This window comes from Pteropus vampyrus, unplaced genomic scaffold (assembly GCF_000151845.1).
Source record: "Pteropus vampyrus isolate Shadow unplaced genomic scaffold, Pvam_2.0 Scaffold167, whole genome shotgun sequence".
Classification (NCBI taxonomy): Eukaryota; Metazoa; Chordata; class Mammalia; order Chiroptera; family Pteropodidae; genus Pteropus; species Pteropus vampyrus.
In genome coordinates, this window is record NW_011888948.1 from 2786462 (window position 1) to 2803208 (window position 16747).

At 38.6% G+C, this 16747-nt stretch overlaps 1 protein-coding gene across 2 annotated transcripts in view; it reads left to right on the top strand.

Annotated features, from left to right (window-relative positions):
• Nucleotides 1–16747, top strand: part of WDFY2 (WD repeat and FYVE domain containing 2) — a 159219-nt gene that overhangs the window by 135785 nt on the left and 6687 nt on the right. For both annotated transcript variants that reach the window (XM_023536685.1, XM_011370336.2), the window contains exons 7-8: nt 2993–3119; nt 14355–14460. In XM_023536685.1, coding sequence (XP_023392453.1) covers nt 2993–3119; nt 14355–14460 — 233 coding nt within the window. The remainder of the gene's footprint in view (nt 1–2992; nt 3120–14354; nt 14461–16747) is intronic.

A 16747-nucleotide genomic window follows, 5' to 3' on the forward strand; every position in this document is an offset into this window, starting at 1 on the left:
ATTGTTTCTGTTTATATTTCATTTGGGGCCCATCCCCGCCCCACACACACACACAAATACTCTTAGTTGATTTTAATTATTTACTAGTTTTCACATATGTGAAACATAAACATGGTTCTAAAACTCAGAACCAAACAAAAATATATGCTATGAAAAATGTCATTCTCTTTCATCCTTTCTCCATTCTCATTTCCCAGCCTTTCACACACACTTGCTGTAGTTAATAAATCTTATTAATTTCTCATTTATCCTTTTTTCTTAAATGAAAGGTAACATAACATATTCTTTTGCACTTTGCCTTTTTCACTTTATAGTATACTTGGAAATCATTTCCTATCCATCCAAGAGATCGTCATTCTTTTTCATGGCTGTATAGTACTATGTGAATGTGTGTCATGGTTTACTCACCTACTCTCTTATATGAGCATTTAGGTTGTTCCCAGTGTTTAGCTTTTTCAAACAATGCTGAAATGAATATCCTTGTGTATGTATATTTTTGTATTATTTGGTGGGAGTAGGGACTGTATCTTCAAGATAAATTCCTAGAAGTGAGATTGCAGGATTAAAAGCCAAGTTCATATGCAGTTTTGTTAGATATGATCTTCCCCACTTTACTAGTTTGCATTCTCATCAGCAATCTATGAGAGTGGCTTTTTCTTCCATACCCTTTACAACAAAATATGTGTCATACTTCTTAATTTTCCAGATGAGAATTTTGATAGTGGCTCACACAAGGAGAGTAGTAGAGGTAGTGAGAAGAGCTTAGATTCCAGGTATATTTTGAAGGAAAAACCAATTCAGAGTTTATGATAGATTGCTTTGAAAGCTAAATTCTGTTTAAATATTAGGCATCAGGAGTAACAGTCTAAACAAGTAACTTTTCATTAGCATGACATTTATTGAAGTTTTTGGTGACATTCCCCTTCTTCTTGAGTCAGCCTTGTTATAATAGTCCAATAAATATATGGCATTTTAAAAGGTAATGCTAACTGCTCCAACAAGTAATTTTCAATATTTTAGTGCCCTAATGCAGCAGAAGTTTATTCCTCACTCATGTGACAACCTAGTACAGGTGTTGCTGACTTACAGCTCTTTTCCATGTGGTGATTCAGGGACCCAGGCTCCTTCTAGAACATAGTTTCTCCTTGCCCTGGGGTCTTGGAGTCCTCTAAGAAAAAGTGTAAACAGAAAGTAGAAAAGGGACATCTTAACTGTCTTCACCTGGAGGTGATATAAATTGCTCCCACTTACTTTCTGGTTTCTATCACATGACCCCTAGATGCAAGAGGGCTTGGTAAATGTGGTCCTTGCAGGATGGCAGCTTTCCAGGGAGCGCTCTATATATGGAAAGGGGAATATGAATTTAGGTGGACAGTTGGCTAACTCTGCCAGAGATATTTAACGAAGTAAGCCATTTGGGTACCATGTGGGAATAAATACCATGTTTTGCAGAATGGAATGCATATCCTGGACTATTACATTGCCAAATACTGAAGGATGATTTTTTTTAAAGTATAATCATGGAGTTTAATAGCAAGGAAAGAAGATGAATTCTACAGAAGGAGGAAATATTTAGCTTTGAAAGACTGAGCATAGCAGAGGTGTTCCAAATAAGATTGATGAATGAAAAAAAAAAAAGATTTTTGTATTTTTCCTTCATCTGCTCCTTCATTCATTCAACAGACAGTACTAGGGCCTTTCTGCTGTCGACTCTGCTTAGTGCTGGAGTGTGTGGAAGGGCAGGAAATGGTGAGAGACAGGAGATGGGAGCTGCAGGGGGTGCTTACCACATATGCACTGGGCAAAGTGATGTTTATTCTTACATGGACAGGAATATATACAAGCAGAATGTTGTGCAGTCAGAGGAAGATGCTATTAAACAACTCAGAGAAGTGGGGATATTTTTTTTCTTCTGATCTTGAAAAAAAGTCTTCTGAGACAATTACATAAAGGAAACTTTTCCTAAAGCTTTTAAAGTACAGCACTTCAGTAGAACAAATTGCTAATCTAAAGAAGAAAAACATCAGATTCCAGCAGATTAAGAAAGCTATTTTATGTTCTTTCCAGGATATAGTATTTTTCAGTAATGTAAAAAATGAGTATTCCTCATTCTTCAGTATTCATAGGCTTTGTGCTCATCTTATAGGGAAAAAGTTATTATTCTTCTCAGTGCATAAGGAGTTCGATTTATAAGGGGGCTGCCAGAGAAGAAAATCTGTCATGATATGTTACAGCTGCGCCACTGGAGTGATGCTAACAGCCAGCCCGTGTAGTGCACATGCAGAGTGGCGCTGCACACTCGATCCAGCCTTATTCTCAGCACTGCCTTGTGAGGTAGCTAGCAGCTAGGCTGACATTATCAGTAGTGTAGTCATAGCACCATAGTCCCCATTTTAGAGTTGAGGAAACTGACACTTGAGGGTGTAAATGATGTGCCCAGAATCTATAAATTTAAATTCCAAAGAGAAAAAATAGCTTTTAAATTCTGATACTGTAGTCTAATTTTATCTGATGTTCAAGAATAAAAAATCTAATAGAGCTTCTTAAAACCGTGTTTACTTAATCTGTTATTGTCGGGATGGGAAGTAGACAGCAGTTAAAAAAATGTGGCTAACATTTCCAAACAGCGCGATATTTTCCATTCTTCTTAGAATTATTTTTATTAGAATTATGTCTTAGAATTATGGTCGAAGGTCAGTTAATTGCCTTTTCATTTCTCTCGGTCTTTATAGTAATTGATTTTATGGTACTTTTAAATTTGGAGAGGAAAATGCTTAAAGTGTGAGACTTTTATTCTTGGAGCCAATTTTTTCTCTTTTGGGACTTTTTCAACAAAAAGTTCTTTTTTAAAGAACTAAAGTTTTGTTCTTTCAACAAAAATGTTATTGTGTGCCAGAAACTGCTCTAGATCCTAACTCCTTTGCATTCACATTTTATTGGTGAATAATATTGTTACTGTGTGACTAATGTTCAGCTGTGTCTGGTCTCTCAGGTGGGGTGACTGCTCTCTGTTGGGACCCCGTCCAGCGAGTTTTGTTCTCAGGCAGCTCCGATCACTCTGTAATCATGTGGGACATCGGTGGAAGAAAAGGAACAGCCATCGAGCTCCAAGGACACAAGTAAGACCACTGGTGCTTTTATAAAGAACTCTTGAAAAAAGATTCCCAGCTGAAGGCTGGAATAAAGGAGTGCAGCTCAGTCTCTGGGGCAGGATCTTAGCGTGGGAAGGGCATGGCAGGAAAGCAAATAATGGCCACTTTGATTTATATCTGTGTGTAAGTATGTTTATTTATTTATACCCCATTTTATTCCACAGAGGATTTGAGAGTGCTTATAGAAACCATAAAATAAAATAATGGCAGAAAATAAATAAAAGGTAAAAATTAGAACCAGGGAGAATATAACAGTAAAAATTTGAGAGTGAAAGAAAAAAGAGCTTAAAAATACAAGCCATGAAGGCCTACAGAATTTCTGTAATTGAAGTCAAATGTGGCTTCAAGATTTCTGGCAGCTCAAGGAAAAGGGGAGAGATAATATCCTTTCTCACAAAGTACATTTTGTACTTCACCAAATATTTATTGAGTACTCGGCCTTGATTCATATCAGGCTCTTCTTCCTTAAGGGACGGATTTCAAGGGACTGAGAGGAAAAGCAGAGAAAGCTTTGTGTTTCCTTGGAGCGATTCTCCAACTTGGCCATGCATAAGGAATCACCGAGGAATTTGTTTAGAGCAGGTTCCCGGGCCCTGTCTTTGGAGATTCCGATCACCAGTCTGGAGCTGCAGGCGTCTGTGGTAACAAGCCTCCCAGGCAGCTCTCTGCTGCTGACCCTCAGACCACACTCTGATTTGTCCTGCTCTGGGCTGCCCACAGTCCCTGGGGGCAATGTCTGTTCAGTTGCAGTAAAAAATTTTGGAACTGCTGTAGAATTCTAAAGCTAGTCTAAATTGTTTTTAACTTGTAAAGTTTTCAAAGTGATATTCAGAGCGACTCCAGACAGCCATAAAGAAATGTCAGTAATGCTCCCGTGAACCGGCTGGTTTTAAGCAACATTAGCTCTTCCTATAAATCTGCCTGGAAACACTAGTTTTAAAATATTTCCTTAAAAAAATCTGCAGTTTAGGATTATTGAACTAATTTAGTTTTGGAGGGCCCATGCACAAATAATTGTTGTAGTGTTAGAGTTTAGTTTCAGAGATGTAGCTATTAAGCCCTTCTTTCTCACATTAGAGAACAGACCACGGTGTCTGGGGCCACAGCTGGCTTACGGGGCCACAGCTGGCTTAAGGGGCCACTGGACCTCGTCATCAGCTCATTAGAGGAATTGTCCTCCTACGTTTCTCTCCATGACATGCATCACCATCGTGTAGAAGGAGTCGACGTTAGTCATCCACGTATGTGAAGATAAAGGAAAGCCAGGTGGTCCTGTCTAGTAACACTCAGCTACTGTCTAATCTGCCAGGCGATTCCTGGCACACGGGCTCTTGGAGAAACAAAATGCGGGTTGTGAATGAAGATCAGTAATATTTGTTGGACTCATTCAGGTGAGCCATAACTAGTTTTGTTTTTACACAGTGGTTGGTAAAGGGTGCAGGTAGCCTTACAGGACCCATCCACATGATGGGAAAGTGTCGCCACTCTCCACGCCAGCATCACCGTGTGCTGAGTGCCCTCATGCGAAACATTGCTCTGGGAAACTTGCACCTCCAGTTTGGTAAGAAAAGAAGAGCTGTAAGGCTGGAATGCAATTTCTCAGTCCCAGAAAAATGAAACCTAGACTAATAGGTCTTCCAGTTCTAAGAAATACAAACTTGGCCTTAAAGAAAATGAAACAGACCAAACTTGGAGTCCATCCTGACAAGATCACACCCCTGGAATTTAGTGGGGCGGCAGGCAGGTGAGATCAGGAACCACCAGTCAGAACTGGTTTTAAATGGAAATAATAGCAGAAGGCCTTTGCCTCGTGACTTATTTAACTCAAGCTTAGTAACAAAGTGAACTCTATGAGGGGGGTCTCAGGTCTTAGCCTGAGAGGAGACACCTTGATGCAGCAGAGCTAGGGGAAGTAAACTTCCTCAGCTTTGGTACTGTCGTTCTGTTAGGGTGGGTTTGAACGCCCGAGGTGGAGATACAGAAGCCAGAGGAACTGCTGGCAGTAGGAGGACGACCTTCACAAAGAAGGTTCAGGAAAGAACGGGAAAGGGCATCAGGCAGGAAAGAGGTCATGAGGCCCACTTTCATAGCAGCCAATCCTTTGCTCTGAAAATTGGCCACTGGATTAGTGTTCAGTGATTCTTGTGTTTGAATAGCGCCTAATAACTCGTCAAAGAGCTTTCAAAATAGACCCCCTCCGTTTCGTTTTACAATAACCCTATGAAAGAGAGAAGCCAGATTCTATTTGTTAGATGAGACTACTGAGCTACCTACCGCAAAGCCCCCAGCTGACAGCTTAGGTCTCCTAAACTTTAGTGCAGCTTGAACTAATAAAGCAGTTCAGAGCCTTTGTATCCAGCTAGGCACTGGAGACACAAAAATGAACATTGGATAGCACTTGGTCCCCACCCTGCCCCACGGTGGTTTCTGTCTCTTCTACTTTAGAAGCCAAAGAGTTTCTGCCTGTGGCCTGAGGCTTCCCCTTGCCATTGTACAATTCCTCATTTTCCCACCTTCCCTAGGGTGACTAATGCTGGCCAGAGCTACCTACCAGAGCTAACTAATTCAGTCCAAATCAGGGACTGAACTGGTGAGCTGGGGACCTGGAGAGAGCAGACCGGACCAGAGCTCCCACCTCTCGGGGTGCGGAGACTGCCTTCCCCTCTTCTGGAAATGCCTAAGTGTGGCGTGGAGAGATAGCTTCCGTCCTGGGTTTGCGGCTTCATACCATCCTTCAGTAGCAGAAGTATGACTGGTTTGATTTTGTGTGTAAAAATCCTATCAAAGCAGAGAGAGCTTTAACACTAGAGTAAGTGATTGATGACAGCAAAAATGTTTCCAAGTCCAAAGGGAAAAGAAGTTAAGAAAGTATACTTCTATACAATTTTTTTCCGCGTTGGAAGTGTTTTGGTGTTTTTGTACCCTACAGCAATTGGAGCATGATTTCGTGCTAGCTCTGTGGAAGGAAAGGCAAAGGAAACGTTACAGTTTCAGGGACCAGTCGTGTTTTTTCAAGTATCAGCTACCAGTTGGATGGATGTTATCAAAGCATAAACCTGGGCATTTATTGCCCCATGCCCACCTTGTCAAATCTAAAATGGTACTTGGGCTTTTTAGATCCTTTTTTATTCTTAAATAATACCTATCATTTCATGACCAACTTTATGACCATAATTTTCTTATAACAGTGTTTTTCAGGCTAAGACATTTTGGCAATTTAATTCAATGGTAACTTGATTTAAAGCACAGGTAAAAAGTCTGTGTGGCCCTTGCGGTAGGGGCCCCTCCTTGGGATCCCTGGGTTGCATGAGGCTCGGTCACAGCCATGACTCTTAGCACATAAGGCCTGTGTGTGAGCTTCCTGTTTCCACAATCCCAGCTCTTGGTTTCCCTCTTCCTGCACTTACCATGTGTAAGAACTTTGTTATAAGCGTTCTCAAAGCCTTTTGGTAAAAAAATAAGATATTTATAAATAAATATACGCTGGGAGAATTTGTGCTTTTTCCTCTTATATCAAATAAATTGCATGTAAAGTTAAAAGAAGTAAAATTCTTGTATAGAGCTTTTTCTGGGTATGGGGGAGGGAGGACAAGGAAAATTACATACGAAAATTTTTCTCTCCTGATTTGAGATTTAAGAATGTTTCTCATTGTAGCACTTAAGAATTATTAGGATAGAGAAGAAGAGATGTCTTTTATATTTGTAACTACTTAGCTAAACACATAATAAAAGCAATAGAAATTAGAGTTCTCATAGAAAATAGAATCTTGTAAAAGACAGAGGGGCTGAATATTGGTCATTAAGTGCTAGCCCCTGAGTCTGGCCATGCTGTGTTTGAGCCAGCCCTTCTGCTAATGGCCGTAGGCTTTGGCGAGGCACTTCCTCAATCTGATCCTCCGTTTCCTTGTCTCTGAAGAAAGGATAATATTGGAAATAAAAACCCTCAAAAGTTGTTTAAAACCACAAATGATATAATACATGGAAAATAATCACAAGAGTAAAGGCTAATAAGTGGCAGTTGTTAAAATTATTCTTTTAAAAAAATTATAATTCTTCAAAAATTAAGCTTTTCGATATGATTACTGTTTCTCTCTGATTGTAGCATTTCCATGGAAATATTGCCACGTACACCTACTCGCTCTATTCATAACACATTAAACAAATGTTTACTGAGCTCCGTCTACATACCAGTTTTTGTATTAGGCACCTAGGACACTAAGAAAATAGTCCCTGCCTGTGTAGAGCTCTGCTGGAAGTATGAAAATGGGGTAAAGGTGGGACAGTTTGTCAGGTTTACTGGAAAGCGGGAGGCCTCAGTGAGGGAGTCACTCTAGATTTGGATCTTAGGAGATGAAGAGATTCCCATAGTTCTCAGGATCAGGTGGCTAACCAAAACAGAACTGCGTGAACTAAATACAGTGTTTTCAGGAATTGCAGGTGGGCAGACATGCGGTGGCTAATCTGAACTTCCACCCTAGCCAGTAAACACCAAAATGTTGCTGCTGCTTACACTAGTGTTCCCAGGCGTGTGCCTGAGTTCAGGTTCAGACTGTTTGTGGTCCAAGGATCCCTGGTGAGGCAAATCCTTCTAGGGTCCCTTTGGCATGGGATAGCCCTAGGCATCAGTTATACGGGAGACCTCACTTGTGTATTGCCCACAAGTCTCTCTGGCCCTTTGAGGTTTGGAAAACTTATGAACATTGGAGTTCTGAATATGAGAGCAAGATCTCTGGTAGAAGATGCATAAATGATTAGCTTTTCGCCAAGTAACCTAGGACTTTACATCAAAGAAATGAAAGATCGCTATACATTGAAGACCCTCCTACTCTTCGGAAATGGAAGAGGGTCTAAGTTGACATTTGGGCAGATGTTAGCCCGTGTTGGAAAAGCTGTTTTCTATAGAGGATAAAGGCTTCTCTACCCTGTTTTCTTAAGAAGCACCAGACACAGGACCAGCTTCCTGGGCATGTGACCTGTGCAGTCACAGAAGGCCCCCATGCTTAGAAGGTCCGTACACTTGATTTAACGCACTGGGTCATCATTTTGTAATTCTTAACAAATTTTTAACAAGAGGCCATGTATTTTCATGCTGCATTGGGCTTCCTAAATTATGTAGCTGGGCCTGATGAGACATATGTTACTTCTAGGACTGGTGAGAAAGGAAATAAAGCCATCTCACTAAGTAGATTTCTGACGGCAGATCCTGGTGGTTGTAAAAAGTGAAGTTTTTGTGCACTCGTGAGATCATTTGCATTGCAGTACATAGAGCACTCGTCCATGAAATAATAACCAGTTTTGAAATGCTTTCTAGGATAAATGCTATAGTGATGTCAGATGAAACATGAGTGCATGAAGAAGATATCTTTTATTCTTTATAACCCTCAATCTGTGAGCCTGGGGGTGTTCCCTCACCTTGTTTTTAACTGCAGGGTAGTTGTATTTTGAATCCTTAAATCAAGAAGTCCCTGAGCAGCTTTATTGCAAAGCTTGGAATCTAGCATCCATCACTGTGTTCCACTCTTCTGTGTTGGAATATTAACGGTCCTATAGCCCCATAAATTATGTATTTGTTGCTGCCAGCAATGAATAGCAATGCATTTCCTTCTGGAGCTTATTTTGGTTTTACAAGATCATTGATGTGTATCAGGATGCCTTAACAAATGAAATGTAGTTCAAATCACAGGGTTACGAGCCTGCTCAACCAAATAGATTTTCCTTCTTGCACCTGAATGTCAGAATGGTGGCACTCCATACTTAAGAACATGGAAGATCCACCAGGACAGATAAAAATCAATTAATGTTTTTTAAGGAATACGTATTAAAGGTTTTATATTAGTCATTAATTAATATAGGAAATAGTAAGATGTTATAACCAGTTCTAAGGAAAAATCCACAGAGTAGATACATGCATAGGCAGTGGGGAATGTTGACATGAATTTGTAAGTAGAGTCACAGTTGGCTTCTTCCATGGGAGGGGTGGGGTCTGGGGTTTGGTTGCATCTTCACTGGACAAGATTCAATTGCAGTAATAGCAGTTTTCTATAGCTATTGGGTTATAGAATAGCCCAGTTAAAGCTGCAGACCCCTATAGATCAGATAACCCAGAAGAGTGTGCTAGGTAACACCTAAAATTCCGTTGAAAAGACACCCAGTAATTTCTTTTTGCCCACTTTAGTCTTTCACAATCTACTTGACAATTCTTTTCCCCACCTCTCCTGTAATCATAATAATCTCAAAGATTATTCTTGGTCACAAAAAAGAGCTGGTCTCACAGGGTTTGGCCTAATTATTTACATTGGTGCAGTAAGTGTTAATCATATTGGCCTCCTTGGTTTGCTTTGCAAATATGCAGTCATACAGTATTAAACAACTATTAAGCTCACAGAACTAACTTTTGCATGGAAGTTTTTACAAGGAATCTTACATTGGGCTTTTCGACCCCAGGGCTAGGAAACCAAGGCAAGAAACTCTCCACCATATTTTACTTAGGTAGACCTTAGGTGAATTCCTCAAGGTTTCCAGCATTTGCTACGTTCCTGACCTGGTAGATTCCTTACCACCAGTAAGTCCAGGACCTTGCAAAGCCAGGTATCAGAGCCGGTTTTCCTGGGAGGTCTTTGTAGGCATTGGCTCCATTAGTTCTTAAAGTGGCTGATTCATATCTGATTCGGTGAGTATCATTCTCTAATATGATACTCTGAAGTAGGGACTTGGTTGCTCAGTTATATCCTGCAGATAGATTCTAATTGAACCTATGAAGTAACTATATTGCCATGTAAATTAAGGGGACTCAGTAACAGTTTTTGAATTCTGGGATATCAGTGAGAACTGGATATCATTTTTAAATGTTTTGGTTTAGCTTATAAAAGCAGAGTTTACTAAATTGTAGGTTAGAGATAGCATAGAAAGGAAGAGTAAAAGCATCCTTACGTGTCCAGAAAATAGAACATTAAAACATCAACAGTATTCCACACAACATAGTAAAATTTCCCTCTCCAGTTCATCCAGTCCTGTGTAATTTATTTTTGTTCTGCTGGTTCTTGGTTTAGCAGTCTACACGAAGTAAGATGTCTGCATCCAGAGTCAAAAAGAGTCCAGAAATCCAAGGAAATTCCACTGCTCAGATGAAAAATTATCTAAGCAACGTCAGCTCAATAGCCTGGCCCAAGAGTCTATTATTTGAAATATCAATATTTTAAAATAACTGGTACGTGAAGTCCTTTTCCACAAAACTCTTAAGATTGTCCTTTCTGGCCTGTAGCTTAGAGCAGAGCCTTCAGGCAAGCTTCAGAGTAGTACAAAAGTTATCTGTAGGTAGTAGAGATGTAATGGTTAACTTTTTTACTGTGACAAATAATATCAGAATGGAGGAGAGTAAAATTCTCTATTGAGATACCCTATGTAAGTATATCCTAAGAGTTTTGATCAGTATTTCCCCTGAAGGTAAAAACGTATTATAGGCAAATGAGAGCATTTATAAAAATCTCTGGGGTCTTCCCATAAAATACACAATTTCAGAAATACTTGTATTAGTATCATTTTAACCTGTACTGACTTAACCTAGCGAAAACTGAGTATGTCTTCTGAACTGACAACTCTTAGAATAGTAACACAGCAAGCAAATGCCGTTGTTCATAGCATCTCTCTTTTTAAAAGGCAAAAAAAAAAAAAAATCAAATCTTTATGATTGTCCAGGACCCTTCCAGGAAATATCAAAGATAGTTTTAGGTGTAAATATATCCTAACATTTTAATTTAATTTTTTTCAAAACATAAGGTTTAGTCTGAGAAGGCAAAACCGAAAGAATAGTGAAGAGTTTTAGGTACTTCATTAAGATAGGAGTGCAGGTGCCTAAAAACAACACTGGGTTATGTACATAATCAAAGTAACAATAAGACATTTGAAATAAATAAAGTAACAGAATCTTAAAGAATTTAGCCCTTCTCACAAGTGAGAGTCCTTATATTTTTTTCTTTAAATAATCAAGGACTGTAATCAAGTTAACATAAAGCTCTAAAAATAATTTAGATGAGACATAATCTCTTCCAGGTAGGTAGATTCTATAGAATGTAAAGTATTCTTTTTAATTATGGTTCATATATACAATGGAATGTTACTCGGCCATTGAAAGAAAATGAAATTCTACCATTTGCAATGACATGGATGGACCTAGAGGTTATAATGCTGACTGAAATAAGTCAGAGAAATGTAGATACCATATGATTTCACTTATATGCGGTTATCTAAGGAACAAAAAGAACAAACTAATCAAAACCAGACTCACAAATATAGTGGACAATTTGATGACGGACAGAAGAGAGGGGGGTTGAGAGGCTGGGAGAATGGGGTGAAGGGTAAAAGAAGTAAAAATTAGTAGTTGATAGTTGGACACAGAGAGCACGGCAGAGGGAATGCAGTCAGCATTAATGTGATGGCTAAGTGGAGGGCCGGGGAGGGCGGGAGCAACTGGGGGGATCGTTTTATGAACATTATAGATGTCTAACCAATGTACTGCATACTTGAAACTAATTTAAATAAATAAGTTTATTTTTAAAAAAAAAGAATATTCTTTTGCATTATAGTCAAAGGCATTAATCAATAAAAGGAAGCAAGCCATCAAAGCTGAGGGAACTACACCAGAATTTTAATGTATTTTATAGCCTTTTTTCAGACTCAAGTATTATAAGTGAAAGCAAATAAAATTCACTTTCAAAATTTGTCCTTCATTTTCCTCTTTCAGATTCTGGAACAAATTTATAATTTACTTTAGAATTGCTTTTTTATCCATGTTCTCTCAAAAGTATACAATGGAGTGTTCCAGAGGCTGCATGATGAGTGACATCATAACACATGCAGAAAGAGATGAGTATCTGACTCTCTCCTGTTTAAGCAAGACATTAGAAAGACTTGCAAAAACGTTAATGCCCTTTTTGTCATCAAAGTGTTTTGTTTTAGGAAATTTTTTTTTCATAAGATCTATGTTGTTTATGTTAAAATGGAATAGAGTATTTCTATTTTCAAACGAATCAGGTTTTTTTAAAAAAATTTCTCAGTTTTGGCTTCAAATACAGTAAATATGACCCCAATAAACTTAATTAAAAATTTAAAAAAATATACAGTAAATATGGATAGTTATCACTCACTTAAACTATAGCTCTTTGATTTCCCTCAAATAAGTTTTAAGAGTATAAAGAGGTCCTGAGACAAAAGTTCAACAACTACTGCTTTAAGGCAAAACTACTCTTTTTCTTTCAAATTAATGCATATACAATTGTATTTCTTTTCTATTTGAACCTGACATAGTCTCAGCCATCCATTTTAATTATAATAATTAACCAAAGAATTCACTTACATTTATTTCATAGAGAAAATTGGGAGAAGGAAGGACGGAGATGATTGAGAACTGTCTATCATATACAAGCATTTTGTCAGACTAGCAAAGCATTTAAACACATATAACATTAATTTCTACTGTGACATACATCACTTTTACCTCCCCTGAAAATGGCAAAAATGAACACATTCATTGACATGACTCACCTAAGTTATAGCCTCTCTGTACATTATAAAAGTAAGAAGCAAACATATGTAAACTTAATATTTTTTGTAATCAAAGTTTCAGTATTCTAACTTATTCTGAAATTATCTAGGTAGGTATCCAATGATTATTGATTAGCTCAACTTAATATTACTCCTAAAGATCTTAGGAATTATCTCTAAGTGATATTCTGCAAAGCATAATTGCTATTTATATAAAAAATATATCAGGAAAATTATTCAATTTGGTTGAACACAAATTTATAATTTTCATAATCTTAAACATATAGATATAACATTAACTTATTTGGCCAGTTTTCCTATATAAATTTAGGAGAAATCAACCCAAGTAAAATAAAATGTACAGTTGTATTATACTTAACATTGAGAAGTCAGAGAAAAACAGCTGTTTTAAAACTTATCAGATTAGTCTCATTTGCCAAAGTTACCTTAATTTTTGAACTTGGATTCTTAAAGTTTTATTGAGTTAGCATTTTCTGTAAAATAATTTTTATTTTTAAGTATAGTAAATTGAAAGTTTTAAATGTTCGATTTTCTTATTTTCTGTGAAGTTTAGGAATATTCAATTTATGTAAGTACTTTATAAGCCAAGCAGAACAAGTCTTTACAATTTAAAAGGTGCTATAATCTAATTTATTGATACCTGGAAATAAGAAAGCATTCCACATACTACAAGAAGTAAAGAAAGGCCTTTCTGAATTGTAGACACAGACACACAGAGCTTAATAACCTCAGTTCTACAGCTTCAGCCACAGATCAAAAGTAAACAGAAAACATCACCAGTTCAGATTTCAAAAGATTTCAAAGAGCTGCTCTCCTTCCCAGTGGGCACAGAATTCTTAATTGATTTGAGCTCAAAATAGAAAACTATTCAAACAAAAACGTCCAAGAAACTAGATTCCCTCTTCTCTCTCACCTAACAGAAAGTAGATCTGTGTACTCTTTTGTTAAATGATCATCAACTTACCGGACCACAAAACTGAATTCTCCATCGTGGCTGCCACCAAGAGGGAATAACTTGTCAGCCGTGCATGGACTAGGAAGAAAAATAAACACAAATCAGTAAAGAGGAAATAAAAACTAGAGAAACAGTCAACGAAGCTCAAGTCTACTGCTGCTTTGGATTCACTCTGGGAGCCAAGAAGTAGTATGTGTGGGTCTAACCCACCCACGATGTGCTTCACTTTTCAGGCAACACCGTTTACCTGACTCTTATCATGTGAATCCAGTCAGCTTCTCAATGAATGATCTCCAAAACTCTTAAAGCATACCTTTTTTAAAAGATAAGTCATGACTCTTGAACAAATGCAGCATGAACATGTGTCACAGATTAGTTTATTTAATCAATTAGGGAAGGAACCAGTAAGATGTTACAGTCAGTTCAGCAATCAGCTTTTCTCCTTAAGTGTTAGTAATGGACAAAGATTATCTCTGCCTGGGGCCTCGGCATCTTAAATGAGCATTTTGACTTTTAAACCTCGAGTTCTCTCCCCACCCTTGGCATGTTGACAGTTCCATCTGATTTCTAAGATCTGCACTTGAGGCTCAGCAGTGAGTGTGCACATTGATTGACTGCTGGGCTTCCTTCCATCAGGGCTTTCATTTGCTTCCTAAACTGTTGCCAACTCTTGCTTTCTTTCACAGTGACAAAGTCCAGGCCCTCTCCTACGCACAGCACACACGGCAGCTCATCTCATGTGGCGGTGATGGTGGCATTGTCGTCTGGAACATGGATGTGGAGAGGCAGGAGGTAGGTGTCACAGCAAGCTGGGGGCCTGTCCCTCCACAGCCACCAGATTGTGCTCTGCAGTTCTGGCTGTGCTGAAAAATGGATCAGCTGCCCCACCTGCTCATTTCTTCTTCCTTTTATGATTAAATCATGATATGAGACATGTCGATAAAAAATTCTAGTATAGGAGGAGTTTCCTTTTCTTTTTTAATCCATACAAGTTGGCATTTAACATTCATGTAGTGGAGATTTCATAAGAATTTAGACTGAGGCTAAGCTGTTTAGACTTTAAATCTATTGTGGCATTCACAACAAAGCTTCAGGTGAGAAAAAGGAACCTTCTCTTCTCAGGTGATTAGCCTTTTGGTATAAAGTGCCCTATGAAAATAAAACTCATGTGCTTTATGTTATTGAGGGAAGTGGTGGCTAGTGGTTGAGAAATGGTATTTAATGAAGTAAGAATCCTTGGTTTGGTATTAATAGAAACGTTGGAAATAATTATTTTGTGCTTCTTTATGAGTCATGTCCTAAACAGTTCTCAGATACAAATGTATGTTTTATCATTTTTAAGCATATATTATTAAGTTTTATCATAACATTCGTTTTTATAAGTTTTCTTTTTCACCTTTGAGCATCTTAATGATTGATACATTTCCAGAATATCTCCTTTGTCAAGTACTTTAAAGGTAACAATATTCTCATTTCCCTAGAATTAAACTTTCCCTTTGACAGTGTATGTTCTTCTAATTTCAGAAAAGCAACACTTTAAAAAGACAAAAGCAATTTCCCATCTTCTTTCTCAGTCCTGACCCAACCCCATTTCAAGAGAATATTACCCACTATGCAATGCCTTTCAAATGACAGTAATTAAATGCTTAAGAAGATTAAAGCTTGATTTGTTCAAACCATAAATCCACAGGAGTTCTATTAGTAACTAATTAAAACAATCATTACTGTTAGGAAGTGGGGAATTGTAGAACATTGCTTTTGAAATGCCATTTGGTATAAAGGCTGAGAAATCCATACAATGTGTACTAGCCAGGCTCTCCAAGTGACCAGTGATCTGCATGAAAGCTGTGTTAGGTCAGCGACAGTCACACCTGGTTTGTCCTGGCTGCTTTCCAGGCCTAACTGACCTAACCAGGAGAGGAGGGGTCCCTTGAGTTCTTTTCCCTCAGTGCACTGTGGGGGAGGAAGAAATTTTCCTCTCAAGGTTCTTTCATTTGGTCTAATAATCAAATAGACAATGAGACAAATCAAGGGAAAATGACCACATTTAATTACATGCATATGTATGAGAACTCCACATACATGAGAGAGTCAGAGACCCCATATTCCTGAGAGATTCAAAGACAGGAAGGGAAAATGAGGTAATAATGACATTCTGAGCTAAGGATCACCTTGGGGCTTCAGAGGGAAGGAAGGTCATTGTAGGACAATAAGAAGAGCAGATATATGGTAATTAGAAGTTTGTCCTTCCCTACAGAGAGGTCATAAAGAGTTATTTTGGTGATAACTCTTATGGGCAAGGCCCTTAGTTTAAATTCTTTAAGGGACAAGTTAAGTTTCTCATGAGCCTGCAGGATCTCGGCTGCCTTTAGCTCAAAATAATCTGCACACCACAGCAGCACATCTTGGGGTGAGAGGTGACTCATTCTGAACCCCTGCAGCATGCAGCCTCCACCGTTGATGGACAGAGCCCCAAAGGAGGATAACGTGGTTTCCAGAGACAAAACCAGGTGGTTGTGGGCAGTCCGTTGAGCCATCTTGCTTAAATTACGCCTTTTGACATGCATATATATGAGTCCTTGTTGACTATTTTAAATCTTGTTGAGTGATTCAGAGCCTGAATGAGCAGTGGAAATGGTTCCGTCCATTTTTTGCAAGTGTCATATTATATAAACATAAATCCCCTGAGATGTATCTGTGGAGCTGCTTCCTGGTAAGTGCTGGCGAGAGCTGTGCAGAGCTCACCTCCAGAGGTCTGAGACGTGTTAGATGAAGCAGTTCTTGCCCTGAAGCGCTGCCAGACTTTCTGAAAGAAAAGACACGTGGTAGAAAACTTAAGAAAACTATTAAATGATATAAATGAATTAATTGCAGTCAGTGCAAGCTAGAGCATTAGTAGTGGGTATTTAGGAAGAGGCATTACCATTGTAGACCAACGTTGAAGGGTTTGTGGACAGAAATAGGGCTGAAAGATTGATGGGGCCTGGATGTATACTGTCCAGGACAAGAAACCCCAAGAGTAAAGAGCTGGTGGACGTGGGCAGGCACACACGCAGCATTAGTGCGCATGCGCAGAGGA